Consider the following 16,224-nt stretch of genomic DNA (forward strand, 5'->3'; position numbering starts at 1 on the left):
AACTTTTAAGTCCTCAATTTTTACTCACCAAAGTAGGATGTGTACAAGACTGATGCTGGGGACTATATTTTGCCAATTGACTTTGATGTTCCATTAAAATATAGTTCTCAGTTCTCAGGCTTAGTGAATTATTCCCTCAAGGTGTTTGGTTATACCTTAAAATTGTTCATAATTTTGCCCATATTTGCTTGACTGTATACATGAATATATTATACCACATACAAACATATATGTAGAAATATTTTCATTCAAACACATTATTAAGGATATAGCCTTATACACAAATGCATTCCTATATAGGTGGGTACAAAACCCTCTAATATAGACTCTCATCCTTCCACAGTTTCTGTGTCACCATGGCTAAAGATAATGAATCCCTGACAACAGACTTCATCCTCACAGGGTTCATGGGTCATCCAGAGCTAAAGACCCTTATGTTTGTTGTGTTCTTTATCATCTATCTGATAACCATGGTGGGAAATCTTGGTTTAGTGGCATTGATTGTCATGGAGCGTCGTCTTCATACACCAATGTACATCTTTCTGGGCAACCTGGCTCTTATGGATTCCTGCTGTTCCAGTGCCATTACACCCAAGATGCTAGAGAACTTCTTTTCTGAAGACAGATTGATTTCCCTTTACGAATGCATGGCACAATTTTATTTTCTCTGCCTTGCTGAAACTACAGACTGCTTTCTCCTGGCAGCAATGGCCTATGATCGCTATGTGGCAATATGCCGTCCACTGCAATACCACACCACGATGTCGAAGAAACTCTGCATACAGATGACCATAGCAGCATGCATAGCTGGGAGTCTGCATTCCATGATTCATGTATTTCTTTTGTTAAGATTAACTTTCTGTGGCTCTCATCAAATAGACCACTTTTTCTGTGATATTCTTCCATTGTACAGACTGTCTTGTGCTGACCCCTTTTTAAATGAGTTAATGATATATATTTTCTCAATGCCTATTCAAATCTTCACCATTGCCACCGTCTTAATCTCTTATCTTTGCATCTTGTTTACAATTGCCAGAATGAAATCCAGAGAGGGGAGAGGTAAAGCCTTTTCCACCTGTGCATCTCACTTTTTCTCTGTCTCGATATTCTACATCTGTCTTCTCATGTATATTCGACCATTTGAAGAAGGGGATAAAGATATACCAGTGGCAATATTTTATACAATAATAATTCCTTTACTAAATCCCTTTATTTATAGCTTGAGAAATAAGGAGGTTATAAATGTTCTCAAAAAAATCACAAAGAACTCTGGTGTGTTCAAACAAAATTTATTTTCTACAGTAAAATGATTTTATTTACTAATATGCTTCAATAGAAAAAGAAAATAGACTTAGAGCATTGATTCATCTTTAGTTGTTTTATATATACTGTGAGGTATAGATTTTGCTACATTTTTATGCAACTGATTATTCAAGTTTGTCAACACTATTTGTTAAAGAGATTATCTTCACATGTGACATTTTGTGGCCCTTTGTCAATGATTAATTGCTTGGTGGAAGAAATTATTTCAAGCTTATCAACAATATACCAATAAGTTACACAACTCTGCATTATCAGTAGTAAAAAAAATACATTTAAGTATATGTGGATAGGCAGAGAGATAAAATTATCACATATGTGTAAGTAAAAGGATCATACTTATGATTCTGTAAAAGTTTGACAGGTGGTTTTTCAACAAGAGTACCTGACATGATGTAAACATATAATGTATGTAGTAAACCTCTTAATTATAGGAAAACACACTAAAGGAATGATCACTGGTCATGTAGTCTAGAGACCATAGCCTTGGGGTATTCCAAGTTCAAATATCATAACATATTCTCTGCTATGCATTAAAAATATGGACAATGACTAAGGATGACAGAAAAAGAATTGATGCCTTCCAGATGTAGTGCTGGAGGAGAGTCTTGAACATACCATAAACTTTCAAGAAAACAAATAGGTCTGTCTCAGAAAGGGCAGAATGAAGTTCCTCTTTGGAGATAGGATTTTGAAGTTCCGTCTCACATACTCTGGGCACATGGCCAGATAAATCCTTGGAGAAGGACATCATACTCGGTAAGGTGAAGGGATTGTGCAGAAAAGGAAGACTCCAGATGAAATGGATTGATACAGTAACTGGGGCAATTGGGGGGTTGGTGTATTGGAATCAGTGAGACTGGCTTAGGACAGGACAGGCTTCAGAGCTGCTGTACTATAGGATTTCTGTCGGTCACAGGTGACTAGACAGCACATATGTTATGAGCAGTTTAATTAATTTTGCTGTAACACATATTATGAGATATCTTAAATTGTAATTTGCTATAAAACACATTATTAAATATGTTTGCTGTAGAAAAATATTATAATGAATTTGATGCTTAAGTATAAAAAAAGGATATTTATAAAAAATATACTAGCAGTTTAACATGCCAAAAGGGGCCTCTTTGAGGCCTAGAGCCCCACTGACCATAGGAGGTGCAAATCCTTGATAAGGGAATGTAACTGATAGTAACTTGCCTATAAAGTTACTGTGTGGATCCTAATAAGGGAATGTAACTTTTTACTGCCCATGTTGCTAAGAGAAGGTAACCTGTAAATTTTAAAGTAAGAAATATGTTAAGAACTTGCTATATTATGTGTTAGAATTAAAGAAAAATGTTAAGAACTTGCTATGTTATGTGTGATAATCAATAATATGTAAAGAACCTGTATGTTTTCACCGGAGAAGACTTTCAGATGGCTAACAAGCACATGAAGACATGTTCAAAATCCCTAGCTCTAAGAGAGATGCAAATTAAAACAACTATGAGTTATCATCTCACCACAGTCAAAATAGGAAAATTTAACAGAACAGCAAGCAGCAAATGCTGGCGAGATTGTGGAGAAACTAGAACCCTTATTCACTCTTGGTGGGAGTGTAAAATGGTGCATACCCTGTGGAAAGCGGTGTGGTGCTTTCTCAAAAAGTTGCAAATAGAGATACCATTTGACCCAACAATTCCACTACTGGGAATATACTCCAAAGAGACCATAACTGACATCCAAGCAGATATATGCACACCCTAAGTGCCCATCAACATATGAATGGATAAAGAAGTTGTGGTACATTCACACAATGGAATACTATGCTGTATTGAACAACAAGGAACCCATGCAATATTATTCAAAATGGGTGACCCTGGAGAACATTATGCTGAGTGAAGTATCTCAGTCACAAAAGGACAAATACTGCATGGGGCCAATATTGTAAAACATGACTGACCTTGGGGTTGGAGAGAGACTGAGAACGATGGGCTCAATAATGTATACTGCATTGAAACAGTTGAGGGAGAAAACTGTTTAAAAGGGATATGTGATTAGGTATTTTTGTCATGACAAGTGTCTAGAGCGAAGGCTACATGGTGGAGTGGACCTGGGAGAGGGTTTGTATGACAATGTAAGAATTTTTGTTTTACTTTTACAAGAGGGTAGTGTACTGGGGGGAAGGTTGGAAGGGAAGAAAAGTGCAACAATGAATGAATGGAAATCCAAAGTCTCTGTAAATTTTTACTGAAATTAATAATAATAAAAAAGAACCTGTATGTTATATGTTAGAATTAAAATAAGAAATATGTTAAGAACTTGCTATATTATATATCAGAAATAAAGTAAGAAATATGTTAAGAACATGTTGTTGTTGTTAAGTGCCATCAAGTCACAGGCGACTCATAGTGACCGTATGAAGGAGAGTCCTAGACGCTTGGGTGCCTTTCATTCTCTCTCCTGGTTCATAGGTTTTCCAGAGGCAAGCTATTATGGAAGTGGATGCCACTCCTCCTTTCAAGCCTGTTTTAATCGGGGAGCTCCACTGCACTCTCTATCCACATTGGGTAGCCAACCATTAATACATTTGACACATCAGTATCACAGTGTTCAGCCTCATAGCAACCACAAGTGACCACGGTACAGCAACTTGTACACTAGGGCTATATGACCTTGAGGAATGTCTGAACAAAAACAATGAAAGATGGGCCCGAGGGCCAGCTGATCTCTTTCTCTCTCTGTTGATATTATTGTTGTTAAGTGCCAGCCAGTTGCAGGCAATGCATAGTGACCCTATGAAGGAGAGTCCTTGATGCTTGGGTGCCTTTCATCCTCTCTCCACGTTCATAGGGTTTCCAGAGGCAAGCTATTATGGAAGTGGATGCCAATCCTCCTTCCAAGCTTAAGAACATATATATGTTAGAATTAAAATAAGAAATAAGTTAGGAATTTGCTGTTAGAAATTATGTTAAGAATATTTGTGAAAACATACTGAACAATTAATATGTTCAATTAGGCTTCTTAGAGGCCTAGGGCCCACTGACCACAACAGGTGTGGACCCTTGATAAGGAGATATGACTGGTAACTGTCATGTTGCCAAGAAAACACAACTAGTATTGAACATGATTGGTCAAACTCATATCGGTATTCAACATGTCTCAGCATGCCCCACTTACCTCATCATAATGAAAAGCAGGGAAGCCAGAATAGATAAAACTCTGGCTGTGCCCAGCAACTGTTTTTCTGCACTTCATGATGAGCTGAATATTGAAGACCCAAAGACTCTTTTTAGAGCCAAAGACCTAATGGCTCTTTTAAGAGCCAAGAACTCTAGCCTACACTGATGGTCATAGGCTACCGAGACAGTGGAGGATTCTGCCCACACTGATGGACCCTGGCTCCATCAAATTGCTGAACTAGCTGAGAATCCCCTGGATACATCAAACTGCTGAACTAGTGGAGAATCCAGCAACTGCACCAATGACCATGAAAGGCAAAAAATATGACAAGTTGGGATCCCGGGGTAAGTGTTCTCCACTGCTGATGATTCAACATGTGATGAATTTATTAATTGCAATGTAGATAAATTGCAATTAACAGTTTAATGCTTACTATGAATTAATGAATCAATATGTTGTGATAAATTTATCAATTGCAATGTAGATAAATTGCAATTAACAGTTTAATGCTTACTATGAATTAATGAATCAATATGTTGTGATAAATTTATCAATTGCAATGTAGATAAATTGCAATTAACAGTTTAATGCTTACTATGAATTAATGAATCAATATGTTGTGATAAATTTATCAATTGCAATGTAGATAAATTGCAATTAACTGTTTGATGCTTGCTATAAGTTGATGAGTTAACATGTTGTGATGAATTTATGCATTGCAATATCGATAGATTGAAATTAATTAATGCTTGCTATGAATTGATGAATCAATCTGTTGTGGTGAATTTATGAATTTCAATGTAGATAAGTTTTTATTGTTGCTATGAATTAATTAATAAATTATAATTGGCTTTTGTATATGTAATATATTTTGTATATGAGTAATTAATTAAGGCCCAAGGTTCACGACACACATAACAACACAAACATGAGGACATTATTTTAAACTTCTGTCTTAGAGAGTGTGAAACTAAGCTTCTTCTTAGAAGTGAGGCTTTTGAAGCTCTTTCTCTATATACTTTGAGCACATGGCCAGGAAGAATCAGTCCTTGGAGAAGGACATTATGCTCAGAAGAATGGAGGGACAGTCAGGAGAGGAAGACCTCTGTTGAGATGGATTGAGATACAGTGACTAAGGCAATGGGGGTAGATGTGTCAGAGTCAGTGAGACTGGCTCAGGACAGGACAGGCTTCAGAGCTGTTGAATATAGGTCACTATGAAATTCAGGAGACTCTATTGCACATAACAACAACAACAACAACAACAATTAAAGAATGGTAAATGAGATATAAATATTTGTAAGCAGTTGTCTGAGATACAAACATTGGTCTCTGTGGCAACACTATGTATAGTAGTTCTAAAGCCTGCCCTATCCTGAGCCAGTCTCACTGACTCTAACACACCTACCTCTATTACCTCAGTATCAATTCATCTCACTTGGGGTCTTCCTCTCCTGCACTGTCCATCCACCCTTCCAAGCACTATGTTCTTCTCTAAGGACCAATTCCTCCTGCCCACATGCCCTAAGTACTTGAGACAGATCTTAAAAATCCTAGCCTCCAAGGAGAAATTTTGTTTCACCCTCCCCAATACAGACCTATTTGTTTTCTTGGCAGTCCATGGTATGTTCAAGGCTCTCCTCCAGCACCGCAACATGAAGGCATCAATTCTTTTTCTGTCATCCTTAGTTATTGTCCATCTCTCTGATGCATAACAAGCAATTTCAAAGACTGTGGCCTGAATCAAGTTCACCTTAGTCTCTAGACTGATGTCGTTGCTTCTCAGTACTCTGGAGAGGTGCTGATTGTGGAGCTGAGAAAGCTGTTAACAACCTCAATCACTTCTCCACCTATTATGATGCTGCCAATTGACCTAGTGGTGAGAATATTTGTTTTCTTGATGTTGAGCTTCAATCCATATTGAAATCATAGTCCTTGAGCTTCTGCATTAAGTGCTTCGGGTCCTACGCAGTTTCAGCAAGCAAGGTTGTGTCATTTGCATAACATAGGTTGCTGATGAGTCTTCCTCCAATCTTGATAGCACATTCCTCCACATAAAGCCTGCCTCCTGAATTATTTGTTCTGGATTTAGACTGAAAAGGTATGGAGACAGGATGTATCCATGATGCACTCCTTTCCTGATTTTGAACCATGCAGTGTTTCCTTGCTCTATGTTGAGGACTGCTTTCTGGTCTGAGTATAGGTATTGCATGAACATAATCAAGTGTTCTGGGACTCAAATTCTCCCCTAGGTTAGCCACAATTTGTGTGATTGATAGTAGTATTTCAAACAAACAACTGCTCAAGAAGAAATAAAGAGTAACCCTCCATTTACACCTCCTATTAAATTCAAATTTTGACAGGTCTTTTCCCATTCGTACTTAGAATATATTTAAGTTACAATAAATCTCTATTGTAAGCTAACAGGTTTTGGTTTTTTTATTACATATCTTTTGTTATTGTGTGTACTTAATAATAACTTGTTAGGTGTAATTGAGTGAATTATGACTTATAATGAACCTAAGAAGAACAGACTGAAACCTTGCCCTCATCTTACAATTCCTGACATGCTTAAGGCAATTGTTGTATTCATTGTGTCAAAATATTTACATTTTATATAGTATATATTGTTTTGTGGATGTATTATGTAAGACAGCCTACTGGTGAGAAGCTGGGCTTCAGTCCCAAATGCATACAATTTGAATCCACCAGCTGCTCCTCAGGAGAAGACTGGACAATCTTCTACCGTATTAATTGCTTCTGAAAATCTCCCAGAGCCTTAAATATGGGTTAATTCTAATACTTCACAACAACAACAACAACATAAAAAAATTAATACTACATAATATGCACCAACAACCAAAACCAAAAAGGATAAAATAGTTGATTTCTACCAACTTTTGCAGTCAAATATCAATCGAATATCCAACAAAGATGTATTAATAATAATGGGTGACTGAAATGCGAAATATGGGAACTAGTAAGAGGGATCAGCAGTCAGAAAACATGGATTTGATCACAGAAGAGTAGTCTCAGGATAGAATGATACCATTCGGCACAATCACTGATTTACTTGTTGCAAATATTTTTTATAAGAAACATAAATGCAGGCTATACACATCGATTTTCCCTGATGGTATGCACAGGAATCAGATTGATTACATCTTTGGAAGAAATCACTGGGGAAGTTCAATATCAGCAGTAAAAACTAGCCCAGGTCCCTATTGAAGAACAGACCATCAATTATACATATGCAAGTCCAAATTAAAGCTAAAGAAGGCAAAATCAAATCCACAGGAATCAAAATATTATCTTGACTCTATCCTCCTGGAATTTAAAAACCAACTCAGGAACAAGTTTGAGGCCTTGACTACTAATCAATGCAGATCATATTATCTGTGGTAAAGTATCAATAATATGATTCATGAAGAATGCAAAAGGTCTTTACAAAGATAAGGAAGAAGAAAAGACCAAAATGGACATCAGAAGAGATTCTGAATATTGTAATAGAGTGCCAAGAAGCCAAAGCAAAGGGAAGAAATCAAGAAGAAGCTGAATAGAAGATTTCAAAGGGCAGCTCAGGAATACAAAGCAAAGTATTAAAATAAAATGTGCAAGGAGATGGAATCAGAAAAATCAAAGGAGCCAAACTCACTCACCCATTTCTTAAGCTTAAGGAACTAAAGTGCAAATTTAAGTTGCGTGTTACAATACTTAATGATGTCATGGACAGAATATTGAATGATCCAGGAAGCATTTAAAGAAGATGGAAGGAGGATTCAGAGTCACTATACCAAATAGATTGGCTGACACAGAGCAATTCCAAGAAACGGCATATGATCAAGAGGCAGTGGTGATAAAGGAGGACGTGTAGGCTACTCTGAAGGACATTACAAAAAATAAAATTGTAAGAATTGATGGAAAAACAATTGGCATATTTCAATGAAAAGCTGCTACCATGAATGTGCTCACCAGATTGTGCCAGGGAATCTGGAGGACAACTACCTAGCCAACTGAGTGGAAGAGATCATATTGATTCCCACTCCAAAAAAAGGGGACCTCACAGAATGTGGAAATTATTGAACTGATAAAATCCTGCTGCAGAGTATTTGGAAAAAACTGGAACAATGCATTGATAGAGAACTACCAGAAATACAATCTGAGTTTAGAAATGTTGGTGCACTAGAGACATTATTGCCAATGTCAGATGGATCTTGGTACAAAGCAAAGAATACCAGAGGAATGCCCATCTGTGTTTCATTGACTATGCTAAGGCATTTAACCGTGTGGATCACAATAAATTGTAGCTAACTTTGAGGAAAATGGTAATCCCAAAACAGTTGATTATGCTCATGCAATACCAATACTCAGACCAGAAAGCAGTCCTTAGCACAGAACAAGAAAACACTGTATGGTTCAAAATCAGGAAAGGAGTGCATCAAATATGCATTCTCTCGCCATACCTTTTCAATCTATATACAAAACAAATAATTCAGGAAGCTGGGCTTTATGTGGAGGAATGTGGCATCAAGATTGGAGGAAGACTCATCAACAAACTACATCATGCAGATGACACAACCTTGCCTGCTGAAACTGAGTAGAACCTGAAGCATTTGCTACAAAAGCTCAAGGACTGTAATATTCAATATGGATTGAAGCTCAACATCAAGAAAACAAATATTTTCACCACTAGGTCAATAGGCAGCATCGTAATAGATGGAGAGGGTTGACCTTGTTAACAATTACAGCTTTCTTGGCTCCACAATCAGTAGTTTTGATACCTGGAGTCAGGAAAACAAAAGATGAATTGCACTTGGAAAATCTGCAGTCAAGCACCTCTTCAGAGTACTGAGAAACAATGACATCAATCTAGAGACTAAGGTTTCCCTGATCCAGGACATGGTCTTTAATATTACTTTCTATGCATCAGAAAGCTAGACAATGGCTAAGGGTTACAGAAGAAGAATTGATACCTTTAAATTGTGGTGCTGGAGAAGAGTCCTGAACATACCATCAACTGTCAAGAAAACAAATAGGTCTATCTTGGAGAGAGTGAAAGCAACTTTCTCCTTGGAGGCTAGGAGTTTTAAGCTCTGTCTCGCATGCTTTGGGCACAAGGTCAGGAGAAGGACATCATGCTCAGAAGGGAGGAGGGACAGTGCAGGAGAGGAAGATCCTGAATGAGATGGGTTGATACAGTAACTGGGACAATGGTGGTAGATGTGTCAGAGTCTAACTCAGAGCAAGGCAGACTTTAGAGCTGTTGTACATAGGGTTGCTATGAGTCACAGCTGATTCGATGACACATAAAAATAACAACAAATATGTACTTAGGTGAGCCTGATCCAGTTCCTGGTCTTCACAATTACTTGCTATGCATCAGAAAGTAGAACAGTGTCTTAAGGATGACAGAAGGACAATTGACGTCTTTGAATTGTTGTTCTGGACAGTAATAATGAATATGCCATAGACTGCTAGGAGAAGAAACAAGTTTGTCCTAGAGATGGCGAGACATAGTTGCTCCTTGGAAACAGGATTCTGAAGCTCCATCTGATCCATTTTGGGCATGTTGCACTTGTCCTTGGAGAGGGGCATCATTCTTGGTAGAGTGGAGGGACAGAACAAGAAAGAAAGACCCTGGATGAGATTAATTGACTCAGTGACTAGGACAGTAGGGATAGGTGTGTCAGAGACAAAGAGGTTGGCTTAAAATAGAGCAAAGTTCAGGGCTGTTATACATAAAGTTGCTACAAGTTGCAAGTGACTGAAAGGCACATAATAGCAACAACAATATGTATCTTATTAAATATTGTACATACGTAATATACATTACATACAATGATGCAGTATGTAGTTTACATGGTATCATTTTTTTTACCAACTCCCAAAGACAAGATTGAACTTATGAAGACATTGATAATCAAAGGTAAGAATATGGACGCGTTACTTGAGGACAAAAATTCCAAGACTAATTGAAAGAATTAGAGTAAATCAAGGTTCAAACAATTGAAATATTTCAGCAAGGAGATGCAATTCTGGAGATGTTAAACTGTTTGGTCCAAGAAATACGGAAGCTACCATTTGGTTAACTAAAAGGATCTTGAACATATGGGCTGTCAAGAAAACAAGTCTGTCTTGGAGAGGGCGAAACCAAGTTTCTCCCTAGAGGCTAGAATTTTGAAGGTCTTTGTCACATACTTCAGGCATATGGCCAAGAAGAACTGGTTCTTGGTGAAGGACATCATTCTCAGAAGGGTGGAGACGTGCTAGAGCTGTGTAAATAGGGTTGCTCAAATTAATGGTTAATTCCACAGTAAGGGATATATTTTCACTTTTTCTGTAAAATGCTTATCTGTTGAATACTTCTGTAAATCTGAACATTCAGATTAAGACACACTAGGAAGAAGGATTGGCCATCCACTTCCAAAATAACAGGCATCTAAAAACCCTATGTACAAACATTCATCCTGGAGAGGGTTAAACCGGACTGCTCCTTGGAGGCAAGGATTCTGAGGCTTCGTCTGACATACTTTGGTCATGTTGTAAGGAGAGACTGGTCCTTGAAGAAGGACATCATGCTTGGGAGGATGGAGGGCAGGCGCAGGAGGGGAAGGCCCTCTGGGACGTGGATTGATTCGGTGACTAGGGCAATCGAGATGAGTGTGTCAGAGACATGAGATTGGCACAGGACAGAGGAGAGTTTAGAGATGTCGCTTTGAGTGGCAAGCAACTCGACGGCACATAGCAACAACAACAACACGAACTGCAGGTGACACGATGGCACATAACAGCAACAACATAATTAAATGTCCATCGTGTTATGAAGAAGATCAGAAAGAAGAAAACTTCATTTGATTTAAAGGACCTGAGCAAATGCAGATGAGAAAAAATTAGATTGCACTCAAAGAAGAGAGAATTGGAATGAAAGAGGGATGAGTAGGTTGTTTTAGATGAAAAAAATATTATGAGTGAATTGAATACATACATAAACAACTTGATGATGAGCAAGGCAAGGTGTCCTAAGATAAGATAAATAAAGTAAGGGTTTAGGTAGGACCCAGACATAACGTGGAGTATCAAGTAAACCACAACATAGAAAATGGATTTGGTTTACAATACAGTGAAAGACCATTAAAAATTTTTAAACATTCTTTTTTCATTTATTCAACAAAAAAACATTGAAAATGCCATGTATTCAGTCAGTCAGATACTCTTCAAAGTGTGAGAATATTATAAGGAGCAAGCACATACAGTCCACTCCCTTTTAAATCAATATGCTATTGACAGTGTTAAAAAGCATAAAGCAAAACAATGTACTGTATTGAAGAGTCATTAATGATAGAAATTAAAGGAAACAGAATAAGAAGGTTAAAGAATATTAAAAGAACAAGAAGATAGGAAAATAAATTAAATAATACATTGAGATGAAATAGTTATATAAAAAGATTTGTTATAAGGGCTTGGATGACTTATAAACAGATTCAATTTAAAACCCACTGCACATTTCCATCTTTTATTCACCAAGGTTTAATTATTTTTCATAAGCAACATTAAACCTACTGCCTCCAATAAGTAATAAAATATAAGCCTGAGGGTATTTTATTTCTGTTTTTCTTTTTATGCATAGGATGGTTAAATAATTTAAAAACATGGATCCATTTAATAATAAGTAGCAAATTAATTATGAGATAATTGAATGAAGGTAACTTGCTTTAACCTTAACATCTCACACAGTATCTTCAATTAATGGCACATAGTTTCTATGTTTTGTGAACTGAAACAGTCCACAGAAACATGGTGATCTTGACTCAAGAAAATCCCTTTGGGATTGGATGTAAAATAAACTTATCACTGTAATTATATTCGCTGACCTATTAGTAGTCCCAAGATTCAGATTTTAAATCTCAAATGTTTTAGAGACCAAGATTTATATTCATAAATACTACTGATCTTCAGACAATCAGATGAGTGACAAGTTAGTACAAGTCCTTCTCAGAGAAAACTAGGTAAGAGAAATATACTCATTTGCTTTTCTTTCTAGTAACTTTCATTGTTCCTATATTTAAAGTTTCAGCTATTTTCTACATTGGAGACAATGGAGAGTTAAAATAAGACACATTACTGGAATCTATTTTTTTTCAAATTATAAGATAAAGTATCAAAACTTACATGTAAGGTCATAAAATTATTTGTTATTTCGCAGAGTAATTGTAGAATTATTAAATTTAGCATTATTAAAGAAATAAAATTTTATCCAATATCCTTCTTTTGATTTATATGAAAAATTGAATATCAGTATTATGGAAAAAGACTATAATTATAATAAGAATAAAGACTATAATATCTAATATTTACAAGTTTATCATCTTCAGATGTCCTATAGCCTTCAATTAGCTCTGCCAACCCAAAGGTGGACAGTTCAAATCTAACAGGTACAGCTGCTCTGAGAGAAAAACATAGGCAACCTCTTCCTGTACAATTTACAACCTCCGAAGTCCACTGGAGGGTCAGCTATGAGATGAGCTATCACTTGATGGCAATGATTTATTGAGTTGTCTACCTTCACTAGATAATTTAAAAAGATCAATTTTTTTAAAAAAAATAAAAATGAAATAATCCTAATAATAGTTCATGGATTTTCTGTTTTCTTAATGTTGTAAACTAACATAAAAGGAAGTATTACTTTACTTTATTAATTACTTTTGTCATATAATTAAGAATCTTTTATTTTTTTTCAAAGAAACAAAATGTATTAAATAAGATTGTACAGCATGATTGAAACAATTACTGTCACTAAATTTTACGCTTGAAAAATGTTCAATATGGTACAGCCACTGTGGAAGGCAGTGTAGCGTTTTCTCAAAAAGTTGCAGATAGAGATACCATTTGACCCAGCAATTCCACTACTGGGAATACACCCCAAAGAGACCGTAATTGCCACCCAAGCAGATATATGCACACCCATGTTTATCACGGCTTTGTTCACAATAGCAAGGAGTTGGAAACAACCTAAGTGCCATCAACAAACGAATTGATAGAGAAGCTGTGGTATATTCACACAATGTAATACTGTGCTGCTTTGAAAAACAAGGAACTCATGCAACATTATTCAAAATGGGTGACCCTGGAGGACATTATGCTGAGTGAAATATCTCAGTCACAAAAGGGCAAATGCTGCATGGTGCCACTGTTGTAAAATGGGACTGACATCGGGGTTGGGGTGGGAGGAGACTGATAAAGATGGAATAAATAATGTATACTGCATTGAAACAGATGAGGGAGAAGACTGTTTAGGGAGGATATGTGATTACGTATTTTTGTCATGACAGGAGTCCAGAACGAAGGCTGCATAGTGGAGTGGACCTGAGGGGAGGGATCATAAAACAATGAAAGAATTTTTCTTTTACATTTCAAAGAGAAGAGTGTACTGGGGGGAAGGGGGACAGGGAGAAAAGTGCAACAGTGGATGAATGGAAATCCAAAGTCTGTAATATTCATTGAAATTAATAATTGAAATAAAGTGTACAATAGGCAAGCATAGAGTTGCATATATTTTTAGAACTTTAAAAAAAATCATGTAAAAACATATTTTTTAACTCGAATACAGGTTTTCATACTTTGCTTTGTAGGACCTTTTTCAAAATTATTATCTTTATTTACAGAGGAGGTCATAGATATCATTGGTTATTGTCATTTGATGTGATCAACTACAACTTGTAATGACCCTATGAGCAACGGATCAAATCTTTGCCCTAACCTACATTATACTCTCAAACTCAGTCAAGCTCAAGGCCATTATTGCAGTCACTGTGGCAAGTTTCTCATTGTGGGCCTTCCTCTCTTTCACAAACTCCTTCCCCAGCCTTTTTCCACAGAATGAAAGCAAATTCCCTAGTGACCAGTCATCAAGTTAGAGCTAAGATTTGCAGCAATTCTGCTTTTAACCACTTTATCCTACAGGTCTTTTCTCTAAAATATTCCCCACAATTAATTAATTAATTAATTAATTAATTTGCTTATGATCTAATAAAAACGTTTGCATATACTTGCAAAAAAAATAAATAAAAAGCCCTAAAGATTTCACATGAGAATTTCTAGTTTTATGTTCAATGCGCAATATATGATTAAGGACTCAGATAATGGAAATAAGAGTGGTCAGGGTGATTTAGTCAAACATAAATATCTGCTGAAATATGTCAATTGGTATATCATCTATTCCTGGGGCATTATTTTTTTTGCTATTTCATTCAAAGCAGCTTCAACTTCTTCCTTCATCACCATAGGCTCTTGCTCAAATGTTATTTCATTAACTTCTTCTGTATCTGCCAATTCCTTTTGATACAATGACTCAGTATATTTCTTCCATCTTATCTTTTTAATACCTCCTGGATCATTTCATATTCTGCCTAAAGCATCCTTGATTATAGCAACTTTAGGTTTGAATTTGCAGTCACTTGTTATGCATCAGAGAGTTGGACAATGACTAGGGAGGATTGAAGGAGAATTGATGCCTTTGAGCTGTGGTGCTTGGAGAAGAGTATTGAATGTACCCTGGACTGCCAAGAAAACAGACAGCTTCATCCTAGAGAGGGTTAAACCAGGCTACTCCTTGGAGGCAAGGGTTCTTGGGCTTTGTCTGACAAACTTTGGACATGTTGTAAGGAGAGACAGGTCCTTGGAGAGGGACATCATGCTTGGTAGGGTGGAGGGACAGCGCAAGAGGGGAAGACCCTCTATGAAGTGGATTGATTCAGTGACTGGGGCAATCGGGTTGGGTGTGTCAGAGGCAATGCGATTGGCACAGAATAGAGCGGAGTTTAGGGCTGTTGTCCACAGGGTCGCTATGAGTCGCAAATGACTCGATGGCACATAACAACAACAACAAACTTATTAAACATATAAATTATTACTTAAATTGAGGATGATAAAGGTACAGATATTTAGTCAAAGTGTCAAAGATCTATATTTGGAATGATTATTTGTAAGAAATAATCACTGGAGCAGAGTCAGTGTTTATGAAAGTGAAATAACATGGCTTTGGGGATAGGGAGAATTGAATTGAACATGATAAGTGAGTAAGATGAAAAAGTCAGAAAAGTTTGTTGTTGCTTGTATGAAATATAGATGGGTGTGTATCAGGTTTCAAGAGAACCTTAAAAGCCATCCCATGGAATTTGAATTTTCTGTAGAGATAACAAATATTAAAATTTTCCTGGAAGTAGAGAGTTGGTTCTGGCAATATGATGAAGTGATAATCACTGAGAAATGAATATTTTAAAAAATCTAGAAACGATTAGAGAATTCAACTGTAAATAAGCATTTAAACAATGGAGAGAAAAAAAGAAAAAAAATGAAAAAAAACCCCCAACAATGGAGAGTGTTCTACCTAATAAATTGTATGCTCAACTGGAGAGGATACATAATGACTGTTTATCAGTTATCATAATGTAGTTATAATTATTGGAGTATGCTCAACATATCCCATAATATTAGAACAATGGAAACCCTTAAGGCTAGAAATGACAAATAATTGTATAAAAGAGGAAGATATTTTTATTGGAAGAAAGTCTCAGAAACTGCATTGCAAAGATACTCTATGCAAAGAAACTTTATACATCAGAGAGTTGGACAATGACTAGGGAGGATAGAAGGAGAATTGATGTCTTTGAGCTGTGGTGCTGGAGAAGAGTATTGAATGTACCATGGACTGCTAGGAAAACAAAGAGATTCATCCTGGAA

The 16,224-nt window shown here is 36.5% G+C and overlaps 1 protein-coding gene across 1 annotated transcript; it reads left to right on the top strand.

The window, feature by feature from the left end:
- The first annotated feature begins 356 nt into the window (after positions 1-356).
- On the top strand, positions 357-1,795 carry LOC102850016 (olfactory receptor 5K4-like). Its single transcript, XM_006902002.1, has 2 exons — positions 357-1,272; positions 1,755-1,795. The coding sequence occupies exons 1-2, from the start codon at positions 357-359 to the stop codon at positions 1,793-1,795; spliced, it is 957 nt and encodes a 318-aa protein (XP_006902064.1).
- Positions 1,796-16,224: the final 14,429 nt, after the last annotated feature.

The sequence above is a fragment of the Elephantulus edwardii genome, unplaced genomic scaffold (genome assembly GCF_000299155.1).
Source record: "Elephantulus edwardii isolate Elephantulus edwardi_28Jun2011 unplaced genomic scaffold, EleEdw1.0 scaffold00356, whole genome shotgun sequence".
NCBI classification, from domain to species: Eukaryota; Metazoa; Chordata; class Mammalia; order Macroscelidea; family Macroscelididae; genus Elephantulus; species Elephantulus edwardii.

Coding starts and splice junctions, on each gene's coding strand:
- LOC102850016 (XM_006902002.1), top strand. CDS start 357: ATGGCTAAAGATAATGAATCCCTGACAACAGACTTCATCCTCACAGGG. Junction 1,273..1,754: donor AAAAATCACAAAGAACTCTG/GTGTGTTCAAAC, acceptor TCTTAATTATAG/GAAAACACACTAAAGGAATG.